This window comes from Halichoerus grypus, chromosome 12, assembly GCF_964656455.1.
Source record: "Halichoerus grypus chromosome 12, mHalGry1.hap1.1, whole genome shotgun sequence".
Taxonomy (NCBI): Eukaryota; Metazoa; Chordata; class Mammalia; order Carnivora; family Phocidae; genus Halichoerus; species Halichoerus grypus.
In genome coordinates this window covers 65,178,717-65,201,160 of record NC_135723.1, presented here as the reverse complement: position 1 = coordinate 65,201,160, position 22,444 = coordinate 65,178,717, and the positions used below count along the sequence as shown (strand labels likewise).

General features: G+C 36.2%; 1 protein-coding gene and 1 long non-coding RNA gene across 3 annotated transcripts in view; one reads left to right on the top strand and one right to left on the bottom strand.

Annotated features, from left to right (window-relative positions):
* Positions 1-7,764, bottom strand: part of LOC144379583 (uncharacterized) — a 34,688-nt gene extending 26,924 nt beyond the window's left edge. Inside the window, exon 1 of the long non-coding RNA XR_013442813.1 lies at positions 7,376-7,764. This is a non-coding gene — a long non-coding RNA (uncharacterized LOC144379583). The remainder of the gene's footprint in view (positions 1-7,375) is intronic.
* The window catches only part of DPY19L2 (dpy-19 like 2), a 91,278-nt gene continuing 76,597 nt past the window's right edge, over positions 7,764-22,444 (top strand). Inside the window, exons 1-4 of one of the 2 annotated variants that reach the window (XM_036101048.2) lie at positions 7,764-8,434; positions 12,649-12,673; positions 14,018-14,105; positions 15,958-16,095. In XM_036101048.2, coding sequence (XP_035956941.1) covers positions 8,059-8,434; positions 12,649-12,673; positions 14,018-14,105; positions 15,958-16,095 — 627 coding nt within the window. In that variant the 5' untranslated portion in view covers positions 7,764-8,058. The remainder of the gene's footprint in view (positions 8,435-12,648; positions 12,674-14,017; positions 14,106-15,957; positions 16,096-22,444) is intronic. The other variant, XM_078059453.1, reaches the window with a different exon arrangement.

Genomic DNA, 22,444 nt, shown 5'->3' with positions numbered 1-22,444 from the left:
GCAGCATTTTTCATAATAGCCAAAAAGTGGAAACAATTCAAACATTCATCAACTGGTGAATGAATAAAATTTGGCATATCTATACAATGGAATATTTAGGTATAGAAAGAAATGAAGTACAGATAAATATTACAACATGGATGAACCTTGAAAACCAGGTAAAAGAAGCCAGACACAAAGAACCACGTATTGTATGATTCCATTTATATGAAATACCTAGCATAGGTATAGTCATAGTGATAGAAGGCAGATTAGTAGGTACCAGGGGCTGGGAAGGAAGGAGGAATGAGAATTACTGCCAATGGATATGGGGGTCTCTTTTGGGGGTAGTGAAAACATGGAACTAGTAGTGATGATCACACAACCTTGTGAATATACTCAAGTCACTGAACTCTATAATTTAAAAGAATGTCTTCTATGGTATGTGAAGTACAGATCACCGTTACTTTAAAACATAATAGAAAAAGCCATGCAGCAAATCTTTTATTTCCATTTTTAGTGCCCAACTTGTCAACTTTGAGGACTTCCAGGGGAGTAAATCTTACATACTTGTGAGTTAAGAGTGGGCATTCTAGAATCTTCTCTCTGCCTCATTTTTTTTAATCTGTAAAAGAAGGATAATACTGCCAATTTGATAACATTGTATGGCCTTAAGCCCTCCATTTATATTAATTTATTTTTATCCCCTCCTGGTTTTTTTCCTAGAAAGAATCGTAACTAGTTCTTTGGACTCCCTAGGTGGGGAAAAGATGATATAAATCATTCCCTCTCTACCCTGAGCCTTGATATGGCATTAATTGCTACCTTTTATAGGGCATTTGCTATATCTATGCACTTTATATACATTATCTTATTTAATCTATGAAACAGCTCTCTGAGGTAGGAACTAGTATTATTTCCATTTGAGGTATGAAAAAGCTAAGGTGTAGAGAAAATTAGTGCTCAGAACCTAGATCGGTGAGATAGCCAGGATTCAAATCCTGTCTGTACTCATAACTGAGATACTGTGCTAACCCCTCAAATATTTCTAAATTTTAAGAAATTTTTTTGAAAGTCTACATTGCCTTTACCGAACCCATATAAACAACCTTAATCAAGAAACATAAAAGCTGCATAACCCTAACAAATTTTCTCTTAGTAGATTACATAATTGTCACTGGTAAATGTCTCAAGAAGAATTTTAGATGATGGCAAAGAACAGAAGGGAAATTATCTTTTGGGGATAGGTCAATATCTATGTGAAAGCAGGACTCTGCTGCCCAAAGCAAGAGTCTGGTGGTCTTGATGTAAACACTTATTACTCATTTAGGGATATTTTTCCTTCTCCCTTATACTCCAGTTCCAACTTAGTTCTGCTAGAGCAAAGAAATAATTAGAAAATAGGAACAATGAAGCCCACTATACTAAAAGACTGGACAGCAGTGGAATCAGGGAGGAATCAGAACAGAGGCCAGAGATGGAGTTGAGGCCAGGTTGGGGCTGGGCTGAACAGGTTAGAGAGAGATAGGCTTAGCTCATCTGGATTGACAGTGAAGTGTAGCAACCGGAGTACAGGATAGGGATAAACTTGTGGGGTAGACTGCAGAGAGGAAGACCCTCAGGGTGGAATCCAAACGCAGCTGGATGCAAATGAGGAGAGAAGGGAAGCAGTGGTAAGAAGAGAGCTGGGTACAGGGCATTGTATGACCCAAGAGCCATATTTTTCTTGCTACTTAAGTATATGCACAAATACTAATCAGAATCAGATAAAAGACTCGAATAAGGCCATGTAGTCCAAAGTCTTTATATTCCATAGTCAGGGAAATAAAAGCTAGAGAAGTAAATTGCCCAAAACATACTGGGCCCAGTACAGTGATATTTCTAGACTATGTCATAATCAAAGTTAAATCAATCTAGGATATTATGGGATATAAAACAGCACACAGATGCCTTATATATCTTTGCTGTTTTGCTATGTTTTGCATTTAATCTGCCCACACATATTCTACAATTCACTCCTTAATATAGTCTAAGACTTTTGTTCATTAATATTGAATGTAGTAATTCTTTTAATTGTTACTTTGGTGGTAAATGAAACTAATCTTGGTATTTTTGGGTTTGTACATGGAACTATCATCATTCGTTTCATGGAAAAATAGATTTTGGGGGGTGTGGTATATATGTGTGTGTGTGTATATGTATATATATATATACACGTATGTAGTTGTGTATACATTGCTTAAGTCATTTAATGATTACTGAATACCTTTCTTCTCAAATCAGTGTGTACATACTATGCAATTAGGCAGTCTCCCCATGTGGTATGGGTGTGGGTGAAGGAATTTTCCCAATTAACTTGTGGATTATCCCCTTTCTTTGAATGAACTATGCCTATATAAATCTATCAAGGGCAAAGTGATCTCATTTCATCTAGTATAGGCTTGGTAACAACTGACCAGAGTATGGGTGGCGGAAGGAGCTCCAGTTTTTAAAAGGAGAATAAGCCCCTTGTGGACATAGAAAGTAGACTAGAACTCCTAGAGATTCCAGCTTATCGTAGGTACCTTTCTCATGTGGATGAAAAGGCAGCCGCATGCAAAGCACTACATACGATGTGTTTACGTTCAAGCTGTATGCTTCACTGCACCTGGTGACTTTCCATTTTCTCCTATGAAGGAGCACCTGCATCCAACTAGAATTAAAGCAGGATCTATAAAGTAAATCAATAGCAGCAAACATACTATTTAAAAATGAATCAATCCAAGGTGTGTAATGGTTTTAGACTGAAGTAGTTGTTTTATAAAATACACATGTGCAAAAACATTTCTTTAGTGGAGGCAACCTGCGAAAAGATCTTTTAACATATAAAACAGACCAATTAGAAAACACATAGTCACCAAGAAGCACATACCTATAGTTTATCCTATTTTTTGGAGACAAAAACAGAGATACATGATTAAATAAAAAAGTTTTTTCATCTTTGCAAATTTATAGGAAGTCCTACAAAAATATAAAAAAAGAGTCCCATTTGGTTCACTCTTTTAAAACTTCTTAATTGAAATGAAGAAATCACTAAATAAAATGGCTCTAAAAGAATCTTGGACATGCAGTTCAATTACAGTTGACATAATTATGAGATCCTAAAAACTCTGCTACCACCTTTGGAACTATCTAATGGTGATAGGCTAGATACACACTTTGACGCCAATTCCAACTCCTTGTACTGTCGAAGGGAAAAAAAAGTACTTTAATGTATGAGAAACTGTGAAACAACACAGATGAAAACCCATCTTTTATGCAGAAAAGTATCAATTAAAGTGAAATTAGTATGTTAAGTTATCAAATTATAGTGGAAAATATAACTTTTTCAAAATGATGGTTCACTGAACTACCTCTCTTTCCTGATCCATATAACCAAGCTACATATAGATGTAACTTAGCTATCCACTTCAATTTATATCTATTTGTGTAAAGTTAAAACATTTAAATTTGATAAAAAAAAATTACTTGAATCCATTTAAGCAGTCATTATTATTTCAAAAACCAAATGTTGGCCATAATGAGTATCTTTAATTATTTGATATATGAAATATGCAACATAATTATTTTTATGTGGGATTAAATTTGGAGTTCCCCTACGTTTCATATTTAGTAAACTGATTTATTACAAGAACAATGATTTTTTTTCTTTTTAAACCTACCTAAAAAAAATTTTTTTAAATTCTGATTTACAAGTCATTATTGCCATCTGCTGGTTATTTTGTTTCACTGCACTTTTGGGTAAAAATTACCAATTGCTTTACTAAGAGACAGAGAAAACAGATGAGTTTTAGATACAGACTGAATTAGAAATCTCTATGTAAGAGAAACAATTTGCTAAATCCCGAGGCATACTCACTTAAATAGAATATAATATGCAAGAATATATTGTATTATATCAAATTATAATGTGTTATTTTACTTGTCAGTTCATCATAGAATAAATATCAGGCATACTGGTTTAAGTTATTGTCATTAATAAGCATGTAGCTAAAATACAACTCAAATAACTGTCTGTTCAAAATAACTAAGTAGGGGTGCCTGGGTGGCTTAGCCAGTTAAACGTCTGCCTTCAGCTCAGGTCATGATCCCAAGGTCCTGGGATAGAGCCTCGCATTGGGATCCCTACTCTGCAGGGAGCCTGCTTCTCCCTCTGCCTCTGCCTCTGCCTCCCTCTCTCTCTATCTCTCTCTGTCTCTCATGAGTAAATAAATAAGATCTTAAAAAAAAAACCCAAAATAACTAAGTAAAATAAGTGACTGCTGTTGGAAGTTATAGAAAGATGAAAATGTGCCATGATTCTATTCAGACATGTTTTCCCTCACATATACAAATCTATTCCTTTTTTTTTTTAAGAGAAACTAGTTTTATTTTAATTTATTTATTTAAATTTTATTTTATTATGTTATGTTAATCACCATACATTACATCATTAGTTTTTGATGTAGTGTTCCATGATTATGGACTCTGAGAAACAAACTGAGGGTTCTAGAGGGGAGGGGGATGGGGGGATGTGTTAGCCTGGTGATGGGTATTAAAGAGGGCACGTATTGAATGGAGCACTGGGGGTTCTTCGTAAGAAAATGCATAATTATTTATGCAACTGTCTCTCAGTTTTTTTAAGTTAACTAATGAATCTAGCACTCATATTACTGTCTAATAATAGAACTATACAGAAATATAATTTAATGAAAAAGAATCCAGGTTAGCAAAATATTAATTGTGAGTAATACTGACCAGTATACTTTTAATATGGTCAATCTAGAGCAAGATATAGGAACATTTTTTTAAATTAAGCATGTATTTTGTTTTAGGTGCTTTAGCATTTTTCAGGTGAGAAATTTTAGAGTGGCTAAGTTACTAGCTCAAGGTCACACCACAGTAATCTTCCACATATGAGTCCACTATTTAAAAGATTTAAAATGGAACCTGGCATATAGTTAATTATGTGTGGCTATATGCCTGAATCATATACATCCTGCTTCTTATACCTTAAACACTATATCATGAGTATTTTTCCATATTATTAAATATTCAAATGACTTTAGTCAATTTAGGGATGCTTCACTGCATGAGTGTTCTATAATGTATTATTTGATGTGGAGGTTATTTCTAATTTTCACCAATAGAAATAATAATACAATGAACATTCTTATAAAAATTATTTTTTAAATAGAAAAAGTGACCAGATTAGTACTTTCAAGGGCTAAACCAAGGGTAAGAATATGTTTTATTCTGTTAGTGCACTGAGTGATCCAAGAGGTGACTGGAAATTCCAGAAAACAAATAAACAAACTGACCAAAAAGTGTAACATAGGAAATAGGCAAAATAAACTGAAGGGTAGGAAACCAAAATCAGAAAGTTCAGTTCAGAACTGTACAGGAAAATGGCACTGAAAATGACGTCTGGTCAACATTCCAGTAGCAGCCACTCCTTCCTTCCCACAAAAATGCCCACCCCTCATGAAAAAAACATAAAGTGTGTAAAATCACCTGAATAATCTATTAACAAGGACCCTCAGAGTATCTTAAAAGTATTCAACAACATACAGCTTAAAAGAAACACACCTATTAAAATCACAGAGAGTTGAGGGATAAACAGATTCATCGGGCAATTTCTAATTTTTTTTTAAAAAGCACACATAGCCATATTAATCTCAGGTAGAGTAGGGTGTAGAATTCAGCCAACTTGAAATGTCTATGGGAAAACAGAAATTTCACAAATTGACCCCAGAAGAGGTAGACAATGTAAATAGACCAATAATCATGAAGGAAACTGAAAGATTAAAGAAAAAAAGAAAGGCTCCTAAACTAGATGTTCTAATGCAAAAAGGTGCAAATCTACCCAGTTCATTTTATGAATCTAATATAACTCTAATAAAAAATAATCATAGCCTTTCACTTACTGTTCTCAAAAATATTAAAATACATAAAAATAAGGTATTTTGAGTTTGCATATTTATTCAGTAACATATTTTTATCAACCACCCATAAATACCTTTCATTTTAAACTGGTTATTGGACAATTTTTAGCTGTTAAAACTTGGGCAAATTACTATAGCCCTGATCCTCAGTTTTCTAATTTGAACAAAGTTATTGTATGAATTAAATGAGAAAATATTTTAAGCACCAAACAGTACCAGCAATGTAGAAATTCTCCCTGAAAAAAAAAACTTATGAAACAACAAATTAATAACAGTATTTATTGAATTTAAATAAGTGACAAGATGAATACTATGGTCAATAGTTGCTTTAGACCTTTAGAGAAGGGGGAATTAATGTGGGCTGGGGCTTGGAAGGTGAAAGAATTCAGATGTGCAGGGAGAAATGGATGAAAAAGCTAGGGGACTAGGGAATAGCTTTCTGGTATGAGTAAAGGGATAGTTACAGAGTCTCATGCTTTGCACCTCACTCAAGATTACTGGAAGATCTGTGTACAGAGAAGTGGAAAAGGCAGATTGGGGCAGGTTATTGAAGGCACTGATGCGCAAGCTAAGGAGTTTACATTTCATTTGTGGGTTATGGGAACCATGAATATTTTTGAGGGATATTGTATCAGGAAAATTAATCTGACCATAATGAGCCATAGATTATTACATGGGGGAGGTGGGGATGAGGGAGTTCAAAACAGATGGGAAGTGAAGCGGTGTGGACTCCAGCGGTGCCAGAGGACATGGAAAATGTCAATGAACCCCGTCCATCTTTGCTAGCTGCTATGGCATGTTTGGCTATGTAGCGACTCTGAGGCTGGGTAGGGTCTGGTTTAGGAAGGTGAGAGCACTGAGCACAATGATTCTATGCCCAAGGAATTCTATCTTAGCAACATTGTTGGGACACATACTTTCACTTGTGAAAATTAATAAAGGGAAACCTCATTTCAAATAGAGTCTATAGGCCAGAAGGGGGAGCTCCCTCACTGTACCACTGGAGGTGAATTACAGACCACAACCGAAGACGGAACTAGAAAGAATCCTCAATTACAAGCCCTAACAGGAAGAAATGTACATTTTATCTCCCACAAGAACTTTGCTAAGCCAGCAACTCCGCCAATGAGAAATCCTCATCACCCTGCACTCTTAATGTTCTCCAATGGGTTTCTGTTCAAAATAACCCTGCCCAACTGTCTCCTTCTCATAAGTTCCTCTCCTTTGCTGTACTTGCCTATCGTTTTGCCCATAGCTTGCATGTCCTGAATTGCATTTCTCTGCTATTCCTTAATAAACACATTTTTGCCTGATAAAATAACTTTCAATTTCAAGGTCCACATACTTCAAGAATGGATTTATAAATGCCGCCCTCCAAGGGGAAAGGCGGTATCAACTCTAGTGCCAACCCGAAGCCTTGAGGTTAGACTCACCTGGCTCAGCCTTCTCTGCCACATGTTGCCTATGGCCTTGGGCCAATCCCTCTATGTAGGAGACACTTAATGTCCATTGCAAAGGTGTTCATAGGAGGGGAGAGAGATGTTCCCAAAGTGGGAGGCGCACCTCTTTCTTCCCTCGCTCTCTTTCTATGGTTCTTTCTTTCAACTAAGATTTCTTTCCCTTTTAATTACTTCCAGACGTGCAACCTTTTGGTAAAAATAACAAAGCTATGCCTGAACTCGAAAACAAGAAGTAAATCAGAGAGAGCTCCTTCTGCTTCCCCGCCAGCCGGACCGTGGAGCCCCCCGGGGCACAGGTCGGCCCGCCTGCGAGGGTGCGCGCGGGGATTTGCGTGGGGCAGTGCGCCGGCGCCGCGCGGGGGACGACGCGCCTGGGGGATGCACGTGATGCAGAGCGCTGGGGCTGTGCGCGTGGGCTGCGCGCCGAGACGGTGCGCGGTGCGCGTGGAGGACGCACGAGCAGAGCAGGGAGGCCTGGATCTCACGCCCCGCCTTCCAGGTTTCCCGGTCGTCATGACGACCAGGCGGCCCGCAACGGTGGCGGGGACGAGTCGTTGAGGCTGTGAGCCGAGCTAGGCCCCTGCGGACCTCGCCCGACTGGGCTGGGCCGGCGCCAGAGAGAGACCCAGCTCCCTCCGAACAGGGACTATGAGAAAATGGTCGGGCAGACGAGGAGTAAGCTCAAAGAAGCGGCTTCAGAGCCGGCGCGCTCCTCCCGCTCCATGCCGTCCAGGCGGCGGCACCGGCCCACCGGAGCCGGGGAGCCGGAGATGGAGGAGCCGCAGGCGGAGGTGGAAAAGCCGCAGCTTCCTTTGCCCGTAGGCGGGGGGAACCTGCCGGGGGGCGCCCGGAACTACTCGCCGAGGAGGACCCGAAATATGAACGCGCAGAACTGCATGCAAATGGAGGTGGTCGCGAAGACCCTTCTTCTCGGCCGCTTCCAGTTCCTCAACTGTTTACTGGATCAGCTCCGCGACAAGGTGCAGCAGCTGCGGAGACGTCAGGTCAACAGCAGGACCTCTTTGGGCATAGGTGAGCAGAAGAGGCCGGGAGAGCCCGTGGCAGGGCGGGAGGATGCCCTCTGAGCCTCGGGTTTCAAGTGGTTTGGGTGAGTCTTAAAGATCAGCTTAACAAACAAGCTGGGCAGTCCTAATGACAAGGTCCAAGGTCGGGAAAATCCCTGACAAGAATTCCAGCTCCCTTTGTTCTTGTTTTAAAACATTTTCCAGGGTTTGGGGGCATAGTGATCACCCCTGTGTCACCAACAAAATGTCATTTTGCTCAGGGCAGCCATTTATCGCAGGCTGTAAAAATGATAGGCTAGTTCTTGGGGGCAGACATGTTCCTTTTGCACCTTAAAGCAAAATAAAGTGTTGGTTTAATTAGTTGAGAATCTTTAATAGTGGAAATAAGGTCAGATTAGACAATATATTGCCTCATGTCAGTACTCATTTATGTTCATTTTGCTGTGGAACTTCACTGCCTAGATTTGGGGAATTTTCTTCTAACTTAAGCACTTGAAAGATTTTTCTTTATTTACATTCTTCGTTTTCTGTTGCTTAAGAGTTAATTTAAATGTTATTGCTGTTGTATTAGAATCAAATTTGAGCCTAGTCCTTGGTCAGACTGGCTACTGATACACGTTGAAATCTAGAGAAATGTCTGCTAATGTAAGTTGTGATTTCTTTTCATCCTAAGTTGACTGCTGATGTTAAAGAACAATGAGTCTCCACATTTGGGGTGTTACAAGTACTAGAGGAATAATAGATGGGAATTCACACTTACATTTTATCAGATGTCTAATTGTGGCAACAGATAACATCCCACATCAAGAATCAGAATGGTCTTGGATACTGGAGCCGTTTTGCCATCCCAAACACAAGCTCCTGAGCACCCGTGTCTGGCAGAGCGAAGGCACTCAGTGAGTGCTGGGTGAAATAATGACTGAGTATATTAAGTGCTAAGGAGAGTTCAGAAGAGCAAACTAATACTTTAGGTTTGGAGGTGGGAAATGAGATCAGAGAAGACTTTTAGGAAAAGGTGGGATTGGAATTGTGATATTAAGCCTAACATTTGGATGTGTGAGGCAGAAAACAAGTATTAGAGGCCAGTAAAATGGCATAATTGAAGTCAAAGAAGTGAGAAAACATAAAGGTAAAGTAAGGTGGAAAGGAAGGATACAAAAGGAAGAGGAAGTGGAAAGTCAAGTTAAAAAGGTTGGCTGGGACCAGCAGTGGAGAATCTAATTCAAAACTTGGTTTAAGGAATTTGAATTTCATTCTGTAGAAGGCACTGATTGATTCTTTAAGAAAAAAATTTTTTTAAAGGAGATGAAATGCACATCATATAAAATTAACCATTTTAAAGTGAATAATTCTGTGGCATTTAATACATTCACACTGTTAGCATTGAATAATTTTTAAATAGAGTGACATCATTAGCCTAGCAGTGGTTTGCAAAATAGACTGGAGATGGATGGAAAAAAGAAGCAGAAAAAAAATAATTGAATACTGGAATCCAGGCAATAGTAGTTTTAGAGAGGGTAGCAACAACAGGAATGGAGAAGAGCGGACAGAGGTGAGAGTCAATGGAAGCATTTTGTGAGGGCTGGGTAAGTGGTGAGGTGGAAGGACAGGGACAGAGAAAGTTTAGCAATGAGGACTGTAGATTTGGGAATTATCCATGTAGAAGTGAATTAAAACTTTAAGATTAAGATTCCCAATGAGAGAAAAGTGGGCAAAGCAGAGATATTTGGGAAAACCTCTTATACTTAGTTTTAAGAGATGAGAGGAAAAGGAAAAGTCAGAAAAGTATATAAAAACAGAGTGGTCAGAAGCATGGAAGAACTGGAAGAGTTGGTATAATAAAAGATGAAGAAATCCAAGAATCTGGTCAGATGCTACAGAGAAGTTTGAAAAACGTAAGAGTTTAAAGAGGCCATTGATGTTGCTAACTAAAATGTCACTGGTCATTTTTTTAAAAAAAGTTATAAGAACTTAGAAGAAAGAAGCTGGCTAAAAATCTTGTCAGCAAATGGGGTTATGGGTTGGGTGGGGGAGAGAATATGTTATAGTTTGAAGGGCTTTTAGATCAACGGAAGTGTTTTAATGCCTAGAAGAATTGAAGGCTGTAGAGAAAGGTCTTGGGGAGAGGGTGAGATTCAGGTTCCAAGAGAGGAAATAGTTGATGGAACAAAGTCTTGGAATTTTGAGAAGGGTGGAATTACAGGAACAAATTTGAGAAGCTAACTGGAAAAGAGAAGAGATACTTCCTTTGCTGAGATGGTAGGGAATAGAAAAATGAGGATTAATATGTAGAGAAATGTTAAAGTAGATATAAGAGAAGTTGGGAGTGCTTGCATCAGATGATCTCTGTTTCAGTGAACTATGAGGCTAGGTCACTTTCAGAGGTAAGATTGACAGATACAGGGGTCAGGAGACATGCTTTTTATCACATCTTTGGAAGAGGCTTCGTGCATTTAGAATATTGGAATCATTACACTTTACCATTTTTTCAGGTGTGGAATGTGGGGTTGGGGAGGGAATGAAAGACACAAGAGTATTTTGAGGATTTTTGGAAGGCTAGATGGATTTAGTAGGGTATTTGATCTTTTCCCTTTCCTTAAACATAATTTTTAAGAGTTTTTTTCCAGTACATGTAATTGTTAGAGACTAAGAAAGAGAGTAGAAATACAGTTGAAATAGGATGGTGTATGTATCTTAAAGTTAATGAAGCCGGATCAAAGGGACATCCATTTCAAGTTGGGAAAGAAGATACAGGTTTAATTTCAAAGTGGTTCAGAGTATATTACATATTAGAAAGAGCTAACGTATGTAGTGAGTATGTACTTTTTCTATAAAGAGCCAGGTAGTAAATATTTTAGGCTTCACAGGCCACATATGGTCTCCATTGCTTATTCTTCTTCTTTCGTATTTGTATAACCCTTTAAAAATGTGACAAGCATTTTTAGCTTGTGGACAGTACGGAATCAGATCATGGGCTGTAGTTTGCTGATCATGGTATAAAACAAGCAAGTCTTCTGAGAAGTACTGAAGAGTGGTAGGAATAAGCCCAGGATGGTTAGGAATATAGAGAACAAGAGCTGGAGAAGCATGATTGGGAATTTTTTTTCAAAATTATAATTTGTTATTATTATTAATATATCAATTTACATTTATTTTGTTAGTCAAGGTAATTTCTTGAATTTTTAAGAGGCTGAAGTTGGTGGTTTGTTAAAATGACTTGCCAAGTATATTTGGGACAACCATAAGAAGTACTATTATAAAATAGTACTATTATAAAATAGGAGGGGAGGCAGGAGTTTAGGAATAGCTGAGTAAATTCACTCCTCTGTGATAGTGACAAAAATACTTGGAAAATTGTCAGAATCAACTTTTCAAAACTTTATAAATTAACCAAAGGTTCACAACATCCTAAAGAGCATATATTCAAAAACACTACTGCAATTGTGTAAGAACAATGGGGTTTGTGGCTTTTTAATTTGGCCTCATCCTGTGCCCCCTTCCCAGTTTTATGGTGTCCTTGAAAACAAGCAGCATCCCAGCCACCAGAGGGGACAGACAGTGTTTGCAGCTCCTCAGAAAGACCCATACCCACAGTAGTGTTCCTCTTTTACCCATCTCCACACCCTCTGATAAAGCCTCATGCATAGGGTGCAGACCGGGCGACTCTAGATGAATCTCCCAGTAGTCTGGGAACAATCAAAACTCCATAAATAGGGGTTTTCAGATGTGCTGCTGAGGAATCGACTTCCTGCGTTTAACAATTTCTGACGAGCACAGGGAAGGTGGTTTAGAGTGAATAGCCTGTAGGCTAGAGTCACTTCTGAAAGGATTGAGCTGAGCACGTGTGTATATGTGCTTGTTTTAAAAAATGTATGTAAAGAAATAGAGAAAAAAGAGGGAGAAGAGAGAATAAAGTGAAAATCCCCCCAAAAGGTCAAAATCATTAATAATTTCATCACTTTTTTTGCAAGTTTTGTAAATGAAACATAGTCTTCCAAGCTTCCCTTTGCTCCTTGAACCCCCCCAGAGGTAAACACTATTCACAATTTGTTTTATGTCTGTTTGTAAATTTTTCCTATTTTATATAGAGAGAATTAGCTAGCCATCTTCCTTGTGTGTGCGCTCTCTTTAGGCATATAAGGGAATGCATTTGAAATAGTTGTTTTAAAGGTATATTATAATAAAGCAGCTTTTAATGACTTTTTGTTTTTGTTTTTCCAGCTGCATTTGTGGGAGTTTTACACTGGTAAGATTTGTTTCAGTTTTAAATAAAAATATTTGGATTAAAAATTGACATTGCTGTTTGCATACAATAAAATAGCCACTTGCTATGTGTATAGAATGTGTTTGTGCACATTCTGTGTACATGTAATTTTTTAAAAAAAACACGTGAAGCAGAATTTACAAAATGGATGCGTTAGAGGAATAGTATTTAGGAATTAAAATATTTTTGTGTTACCAAAGAATTCACCACTTTATTTCTTTAATCTCTAGCTTTTCTAGCGTACTTTGCATGTTTATTTCATCTTAAACTCTTATTTTACAGTAATTGTGTGTTCTTAGTGACATAAGCTTAGAAATAAAGTTTTAGTAACACCTGTCAATTAGAAATCAGGTAGAAATGAAAATAAAGCCTCAGCTGTAGTAATACAGATTAAATGAGCCTTTCAGCGTGTGTGTACATGTACCTTACTTTACACAAGTCACCTATTTGTAAAAATTATAAGTAAAACAATATTTTTTCCTCTGATATATTTTCATTTCTACCTGAACTCAGGAATTTTTACTTTTGGGAAGAGTGGGATCAGATCCTTTTGGGACAGTGCTGTTCTGGCCATATAGTCTCCCCTGCAGAGAGATTTTGACTTTAGAACTAAGGCTATACTAGGAAGAAACATTTCCTATAGCTGTTGTTACCCAGACATATATCTCACATGTGAATCAAGCTGAGTGGAAGACAGGGTTGATACTTGGAATTTGGCTTTCTATTTATTTGGAAAGCATCTACTAGTAAATTAAGGGTAGCATAATTGCTGACTAATTTTACTTACCACATATGCTCCCATTTTCACTGCCTACAGCTGTTTTCTTGAGTTGCACTAATCAAGTATCTTGAAGTACAGTTCTGTGTTCTTTGGTACTTGCAAGTTGATCCCTTACATGGTATTCTATTTTTAAACTGCTTTAATCTAAAGTAATTTTATTTAAAATTATATTCCAAATGCTTTTCAACAGTCACAGAGGCATTTCTCAAAACTGTTACAATAGAATCACTTGTGAAACTTAAAAACTTGGTTTTTTAAGTTTTTTCTAAACTTTGATTTAGAGGCATGGAGTGGAAGGGGCAGAGATACCACAGGAGTTTTAGTAAACAATTACGATTAAGAACCAAGGAGTTAAGGAATTTCAGCTGTGTGCTACATGAAATCATAAATGCCTAAAAATATGCAAATTACTAAGCAAATTATAAAATTATCTCATTTATTCTTTTTCCTTTTATGATTTTTGTACTTTAATACTTAGTTAACTATTTTAGTACTGGTTTTGAAATGTTCTTATTCTTAGAATATGGTGCTTCATTTTTTTCTAGGATACATTTAGTAACACTTTTTGAAAATGATCGTCATTTTTCCCACCTATCATCTTTAGAACGGGAGATGACTTTTCGAACTGAAATGGTTAGTTTCTTATAATAAATTAATTTGTAGTTTAAGAACAGTAAGACTGTAAGGTAGACATTTATTAGGAACTGAAATGAATTTTTGTTGAACTGCACTGTTTCTCAAGCTATAACCTAGGTTTATTATGTAAATAGAAAAGGTTTTAGGATTCTTTTACTTACCTCAATACTCTACTTTTCTAATGCAGACTTCTTTTAAATATAAAAAAGATCAATTAGAATAGCTAGGGAAGAAGGAGAGCAAAGACAACATTTAAGAAGTGGTATAGGGGTACTGAATGTTATCAGAAATTGCTTGTCCTCACCACCATTCATCTCCAGAACTTTTTTATTTTCCCAAACAGAAACTATATCCATTAAACACCAACTCCCCATGCCCCTGTCCCCAGCCCCTTGTAACCTCTGTTCTACTTTCTGTCTCTGCAGATTTGTCTAATGGAGGTATCTCACCCACTGCTTTTTAAATCTCACCCTAATATCCCACTTAATCCTTTGAAAAAATGGGTACATTAGCATTTGCATGGCATTTAAATTTTTAGTATTATATAGGTATTATTTCCGAAGAGAGGATATAAGATATTCTTAAGTAAATTGTGTAGCTGTGGCAGAGTCTGGGCTTTGATGACAAATAACTGGGTTCAGATAGCAGGTCTGTGCTTCCTTGTGTGATGGCTAGTCAGTTAACCTTTCTGATTCTCAGTAATCTCATCTGTTGTCTAGAAATAATGCTAGCTTTACAGGATTTTATTGACTATGAAGGGAGATAATGAATGAAGCACATTAACACAGTACCTGGCACAAAAAACGGTAGATGTTATTAATAAAAGCGTATTTGTGTATTTCCTATTTCTCTAAATGTAGACTTCTACATATTAAATATCCTTTCGCTGTAGTATTGTCTTATCCTTCTAAGCCGAAAGGAACAATCCTTATGTGCCCTCATATTTACCAATCAAAAATACGAGGAAAAGCTCTTTCAGACATCAGCTAAAGCAGAACTTCAACTTAGTAGCCACTGGCATTGCTTCATCTGTTAAAACCAAGTCCTTGTAGAGGCATGAATGAGTGTAGAGCTAAAGATTGTTTCTAATGTTTTTGGGAGCATGTATTACAGTGTGGCCCTTTATTTGCTTTTAGATTTTAGGAAGAAAAGCAGGAAAGTGATGAAGAAAGTAATATGAAACCACATGCTTTTGTTAATCTCTGAATTTGAACTAAACAGCACTTTTGCTGGCCTAATAAAGTCATTATTTCCTGTGCTGGAATAATACACTAAGTTAATCCCTTTTTCAGGACTGCATTTGTGTCATGAACAACAGTAGTCAATTGACATTTATTTTGACATAACATTTGACATGTGCAGAGCTGTTAGATGGAGCTAGGAAGTAGGTTGCAAGCATTAAATTCTGTCTCATTTTTGCTTATGATCATTGCATGTTATTTCTTGAGAGGTGGAAAAAAAGTAATTATCTATATACAAAGTTGCACAAGGACATGAAGGCATCTCTATTTATGCCAGAATTCATCAGATCTCAGCCTCTAGGCATCTCTCGTAATGTGGCAAAATCAGGCATGCTGGTACTAAAAATATATTGTATTCATGTTTTAAGCCATGGTCAGAAAAACTCCTTAAAGCATTTAACCACCCCTCCCACTCTTTTTCAAACATACAGAAAGTATGAAAGTATAGCACAGTGATAACCTGAAAAGGCATGCCTTTTTTTGAGCCCAAGAATGCAGTAGCAAGGAGAAATTAGGAAGTCTTATTATTGACCTTTTCCTTTTATTCAGAAGAAATTGTTCTAAAAATGTTCATATTTAATTACATCAACAATTTGTGCATTTTTAAGGGACTTTATTATTCCTACTTCAAGACCATTATTGAAGCACCTTCATTTTTGGAAGGACTGTGGATGATAATGAACGACAGGCTCACTGAATATCCCCTTGTAATTAATACAGTGAAACGCTTCCACCTTTATCCAGAGGTGAGTACCATTTGGGGGAAAATATTTGTAGAACGATCCGTTTGTATCAGATAAAAATAGTAAGTACAATGATGTTATAAAAAGGAGGGAACCTTTAAGGTTTATTGATTGTATGTGTCCTTATAGTTGAGCAGAGTATCAAAAATTCCTCTCCTAAATTTTAAAGACCCCAGAAACTATGCTTACATAAAGTCAAAGAAACGAATCTTAGTGTGGAAGTAATGACCAGCATAATTAGAGGAGCCAAATGGGAAAGAGCAAAATGTGTTCTAAATGGAGGTGGTCTCTTGGCTTTGGAGACCCTGTGAATGGACATACTGGTCTCATGAAGGAGCACTGAAAGTTATGAGCAGACCAGTGACCTTGGAGTTACATTAATAGAGCAAGATTTATTTAGTCACATAGTCAGAGGTCTATGAATATCTTCCAATGCTTAGCCTAAAAGAGTATGGATTTTATGGTAGTCTGCAGATTCTAGAAATTGGAACAATGACAAAAAATTAGTAAGTTCAATTTTTGAACTGTTAAGATAAATGCTAATTTGATGTCATGGTATGCACTACTTTTAAGTTATCACAGAATCTAGCACATTTTTAAAGATTAGTGCTTCTTAGACTTTTCTTCTTATTTTATAGCTTTAAAATTACTATTTTTTTGATTTTGAAATGTTGAAAATTACAGAAACTTTGAGAAAATAAGCAAAGGTGTGATCAACCACCTCGAATGAATAAATGCTACTCTTTTGTAATTTTTGCTTCAGGTATCTTAAAGCATTATAAATACAGTCAGTCATCTTTGTTTTGCTTCCCAGTTGAGTTTGCTCCTTTCCCATTCCCACAAGTATCATCATCATGAATGTAATGTGTTTTCATTGTTCCTTATTTTTAAGGATTGTTTTATGTGTTTTTGTAAATCCACATAAATGCTCTTATACTGAATAAAACACTCCATAACTTTTTCCTCAACGTTATATTTTTGAATGCTGTGTATATGTATATTTTTTCTTTAATTTTAACCATTTTATGAATTCCAAGATTATTTATACATTTCCCTCCTCGTGGATATTGTTTCCAGGCTTTAAATTATAAATAGTTCCAAAACATATGTTCTAGTATGTGTTTTCTAATTGTGTATATGTGCAAGATTTATTGTAGGATATTCTAAAAGTAGAATTGTTGTGTTACAGAGTATATATTTTGCTGACTTTGTCAGATATTGCTAAATTGCTCTCTGAAGCAAATGTAGCCATTCACACTGCTGTGTAGGAGTATTTACTTTTTCTCATATCCTTATTAGATTTCAGTTTATCAAAATTTCTGGGTTTGCTCTTCTAATGGGTGTGATATACTGTTTATTTTAATTTGTACTTCCCTTATTATTTGTGGAGCTAAGAATATTTTCATGTTTAATAGTCATTTGGATTTTTCTTCTATCAATAACCTGTATAAATCTTTATCACTACTTGGTAGTTGTTTTCTTATTGATTTGTTGGCAAAATTTATGTATTTTGTAGAGTAATCCTTAGTAATATGTGCTGAACATATCTTGTCTCTGGCTACTTTTTGTTTGTTTAATTTTTGTTGAGGTATAACTTACATGCAATAAAATACACCTGTTTTGAATGTACCGTTCTTTGAGTTATACATTTGACACGTGTAAAACTGTATAGCCACCACAGTTGAGTTATACAACATTTTCATAATTCTAAGAAGTTTACACGTGCTCCTTTGTGATAACTAGCCTGTCCTCTATTGAGTCGTCTCATCACAGGAGTGGTGAGATGGGACATCATTGCTCTGTTCCTGATCTTAGTGGGAAAGCTTCAAGTTTCTCATCATTAAGTATGATTTTAGCTGTGGGCTTTTGGTAGATATTCTTTATCAAGTTAAGGAAGTTCCCTCTATTCATGGTTTACTGAGAGTTTTCTTAAGATCTTGAATAGGTGTTAAATTTTGTCAATTGCTTTTTCTGTTGATACGATCTTGTAATTTTTTTTCTTTAGCCTGTTGATATGATGGATTATATTAATTGATTTTCAAATTTTGAACCAGCTTTACATACCTGCAGTAAATCCCACTTGGTCAGGGTGTATAATTTTTATACACTGTTGGATTTGATTTGCTAATTTTTTTTTTGAGGATCTATGTTCATGAAAGATATTGTGTGTAGTTTTCTTATAATACCTTTTTCTGGTTTGATGTTAGCATAATGCTGGCCTCAACAAATGAGTTCGTAAGTGTTGCCTCTGCTGTATCTTTTGGAAGAGATTCTAGAGAATTGGTATATTTTCTTTGGTACAATTCACTGGTGACCCCATCTGGGCCTTGTGATTTCTGATTTGGAAAGTTATTAATTATCAATTAAATTTAATATAGTCCTATTCAGATTGTCTGTTTCTTTTTATGTGAGTTTTGGCAAGAGTGTGTCCTTGAAGGAATTGGTTCATCAAATTGTGAAATTTATGGGCAAAGGGTTTTTTATTATTCCTTTATTATCTGCTTAATGTCCATGGGATATGTAGTGACGTCCTCTTCTTTCATTTCAGATATTTGTAATTCATGTCCTCTTTTTTCCTCAGGCTGGCTAGAGATATATCAATTTTATTGATGCTCTGTTGTTAGATGCATGCATGCACATTAAAGATTATGTTGTGTAGAATGGACTCCTTTATTATTATGTGATACCACTCTCTACCCCTGATAACTTTTCTTATTGTAAAGTCTGCTCTGTTTGGAATTAGTATAGCTGCTCCCACTTTCTTTTAATTAGTTTTAGTGTAGTATATCTTACTCCATTCATTTACTTTTAATGTATAGGTGTATTCATTTTTAAAGTTGGTTTCTTTTAGATAACACGTGGTTGGGTCTTCTTTTCTGATCCACTTTGACAATTTCTATCTGTTGATTGGTACATTTATATCATTAACATTCAAAGTGATAATTGATAAAGTTGGATTGATATCTACTATATTTGTTACTATTTTCTATTTGTTGCCTTTGTTCTTTTTACTGTTTTTACTTCCATTCTTTCTATGCCTTTTGTGGTTTTAATTGAGCTTTTATATTACTGCATTTTCTCTCCGTTTTTAGGATATCAGTTATAATTTTTTTTTTACACTTTTTGGGTGCCCTAGAGTTTATAATATACATTTATGACTAATCCAGGACCTCTTTCAAATAATATTAAACCACTTCCTGGGTAGTGTCAGTACCTTATAATAACAAAATAATTGTAATTCCTCCCTCCCAACCCCTGAATCCTTTCTGTCATTCATGTCACTTATACACAAGCATACACACATTCATAATTATACATAGTTGAGTACATTGTTGCTATTACTATTTTGAACAAAGCTTATATGTTAGATCAGTTAAGAATAAGAAAAAGGAAAGTTTCTATTTTTATCTTCACTTTTCTTTTTTTGATGCTCTTTTTTCTTTATGGAAATGTAAGTTTCTGATCTATATCTTTTTTTGTCCCCTCTAAAGAACTTTTGTACAAAGTCCCTCAATTTTTGTTTGAGAAAATCTTTATTTCTCCTTCACTGTTAAAGGATAATTTCACATGATACAGAATTCTAAGTTGTTTTTTTTCTCTCAGCACTTTAAATATAGCAGCCCAGTTTCTTCTTGTTTGAATGGTTTCTGAGGAAAAGTCAGATGTAATTCTTATCTTTACTCCCATATAAGTAATGTGTCTTTTTTTTTCTGGCTTTTTTCAGAATTTTTTCTTTATCTTGGATTTTCTGTAGTTTGAATACAACATGCCTCGGTGTCATTTTTTGGCATTTATCCTGGTTGGTGTTCTCTGAGCTTCCTGGTTTGTGGTTTGGTATCTGACATCAATCTGAGGGACTCCTGAGTCATTTCAAATATTTCTTCTCTTCCTTTCTCCCTTCTCCTTCTGGTATTCCCATTATGTGTATGGTACACCTTTTATTGTCCCACGGTTCTTGAATATTCCAGGGGTTTTTTGTTGTTACTGTTTGTTTTTAAAGATTTTATTTATTTGAGAGAGAGCATGTGCGTGAGCATGAGGTGGGGGAGGGGCAGAGGGAGAGGGCTAAGCAGACTCCCCGCTGAGCAGGGAGCCAGAACCTGGGCTTGATCCCAGGACCCTGGGATCATGACCTGAGCTGAAAGCAGAGGCTTAACGACTGAGCCACCCAAGCACCCCGTGTTATTGTTGTTTTTTTGTTTTGTCTTTTTTATTTTGGCTTTTCAGTTTTAGAGGTTTCTATTGAAATAAACTCAGGCTCAGGGATTTTTCTTCAGCTATGTCCAGTCTACTAATAAGTCAATCAAAGGCATTCTTGATTTCTGTTACAGTGTTTTTGATCTCTAGCAATTCTTTTTGGTACTTTTAAAGAATTTCTTTCTTTCTGCTTACATTACCTATCTGTTCTTACATGCTATTTACTTTATCCATTATAATTTTTAACATATTAATCATACTTGTTCTAAATTCCCAATTTGATAATTCCAACATCCCTGCCATGTCTGGTTTCTGATGCTTGTTCTATTTCTTCAGCTGTGTTTTTGGCTTTTAGTATGCCTTGTAATTGTTTCTTAATAGCTGGACCTGATGTCCTGAGTAATAAGAACTGCTGTAAATAGGCTTTTAGTAGTGTGGTGATAAGAAGTATTCTGTAATCCTCTCACTAGGTGTCAGTCTTTTATGAACCTGTGCCTCTGGGCTGTGAACGTCACAAGTTCTCAGGTTTTTTCTCCTGCTTAGCTGCAACAGGATGGCTAGAAGGGGCTGGAATTGGGTATTTCCCTGCTTCCCTCTCTGTTAGGTTCTGATAAAACCTTAGTAGGTTAGGCTCTAGTAAAATAATTTCTACTGAGGCAGGCTTTGTTAAGAAGAAGAGAGTGCTCTGGTGTATTTCAAAATGGTCTTTTTTCTACTACCCCTTGCCAAAAGCAGGAGATTTTTCTCTGATATTCGCTGTAGGAGCCTGGTGAGCTCCTAGAAGTAAAACTCATAAATGTGCTGGCATTTCCCCTATTACGGGGTCTCCCTGGAATTTTTGACTCTCAGACTTGTCTACCTTATGCCTCCAGCAATTTATCAATTATAGTTTAGCTTTTCCCTACTCTCCAACTGCTTCCCATGGAGGTTTTTGCTCATGGGTTTCTGTTCCACTAAGTTGTGATTCTCTCAATTTGCCTGTCAGTCTCCAATATGGGGAATAGGAGTTTGCCCTGTGACCTCACTATATTATGTATATTACCTATGCATAACTTACTACAGTCTACTCCTGCTCTCATTTTACTAGTTCAAATGAGGTGCAGAAACCTTACCTCTCTTTACATCTCTTTACCCTTCTCCCTTCATAACATCATCATCTTAAATATTTCTTCTACATCCATTTAAAACCACATCAGATAGTACTATGATGTTTCTTCTAGCCTTCAAACTTATTTTTAAAAAACTCGAGAAGTGAAGTTTATTTTATCCATTTTTTAAATTTCTTCCTTATGTTCTAAGATGCCTTCTTTTATAATTTCATTTCTGTTTAGAGAATTTTCTTTAGCCATTCTTTTAGGGTAAGTCTGCTAACAGCATACTTTACTAGTTTTGTTTCATCCTTCATGTAAAACTCCCTTTAATTCTTGAAGACTTTTTTTTTTTTTTGCTGTATATAGGATTCTAGATTGACAGTTTTTTTCTTTCAGCATTTGATAACTATGCTACTTTATTCTGGCCTTTCGTGGTTTCTGATGAGAAATCTATTGTCAGTTGAATTGTTTTTCTTCTTTAGATAAGATTTTTTTTTTCTTCCTTGTTGCTATCTATCTGTCTATTTATTTATTTTTTTAGTTTTCACAAGTGTTCAGAAGTATGATGTTTAAAAGTTTTCCAAAAGTGTGATGTGTCTTGGTGTGGATTTCCTTGGTTTTATCCTATTTTTGTTTTGCTCAGCTTTGGTTTCTTCTTTCTTTTCTCTTTCCAAGACTTCAGTGATAACAAATGTTAGATCTTTTCTTATAGTCCCAGAGGTCCCTAGGGAACCTTATTATTATTTTTTTTTTCAAATCTTTTTTTTCTCTGTTGCCCAGATTGAGCAATTTCTATTGCTTTGTCTATGAGTTCATGGATTATTTTCCTCTATCCTTTCATTCAGCTGTTAAGCTCATCCATTGAGTTTTAGTTTTGGTTATTGTATTTTTCAGTTCTGAAATTTTTGTTTCTTTCATATCTTCTGTTTCTTTCCTGAGACTTTCTGGGTTTTTGTTTCCAGCACATTCATAATTTCTCATTGGAGCAATTATTCTAATATTTTTGTCATCTCATTTTTGGAATCTCTTGATTTTTTTCCATTCAGTTTGAGATCCTTATGGTT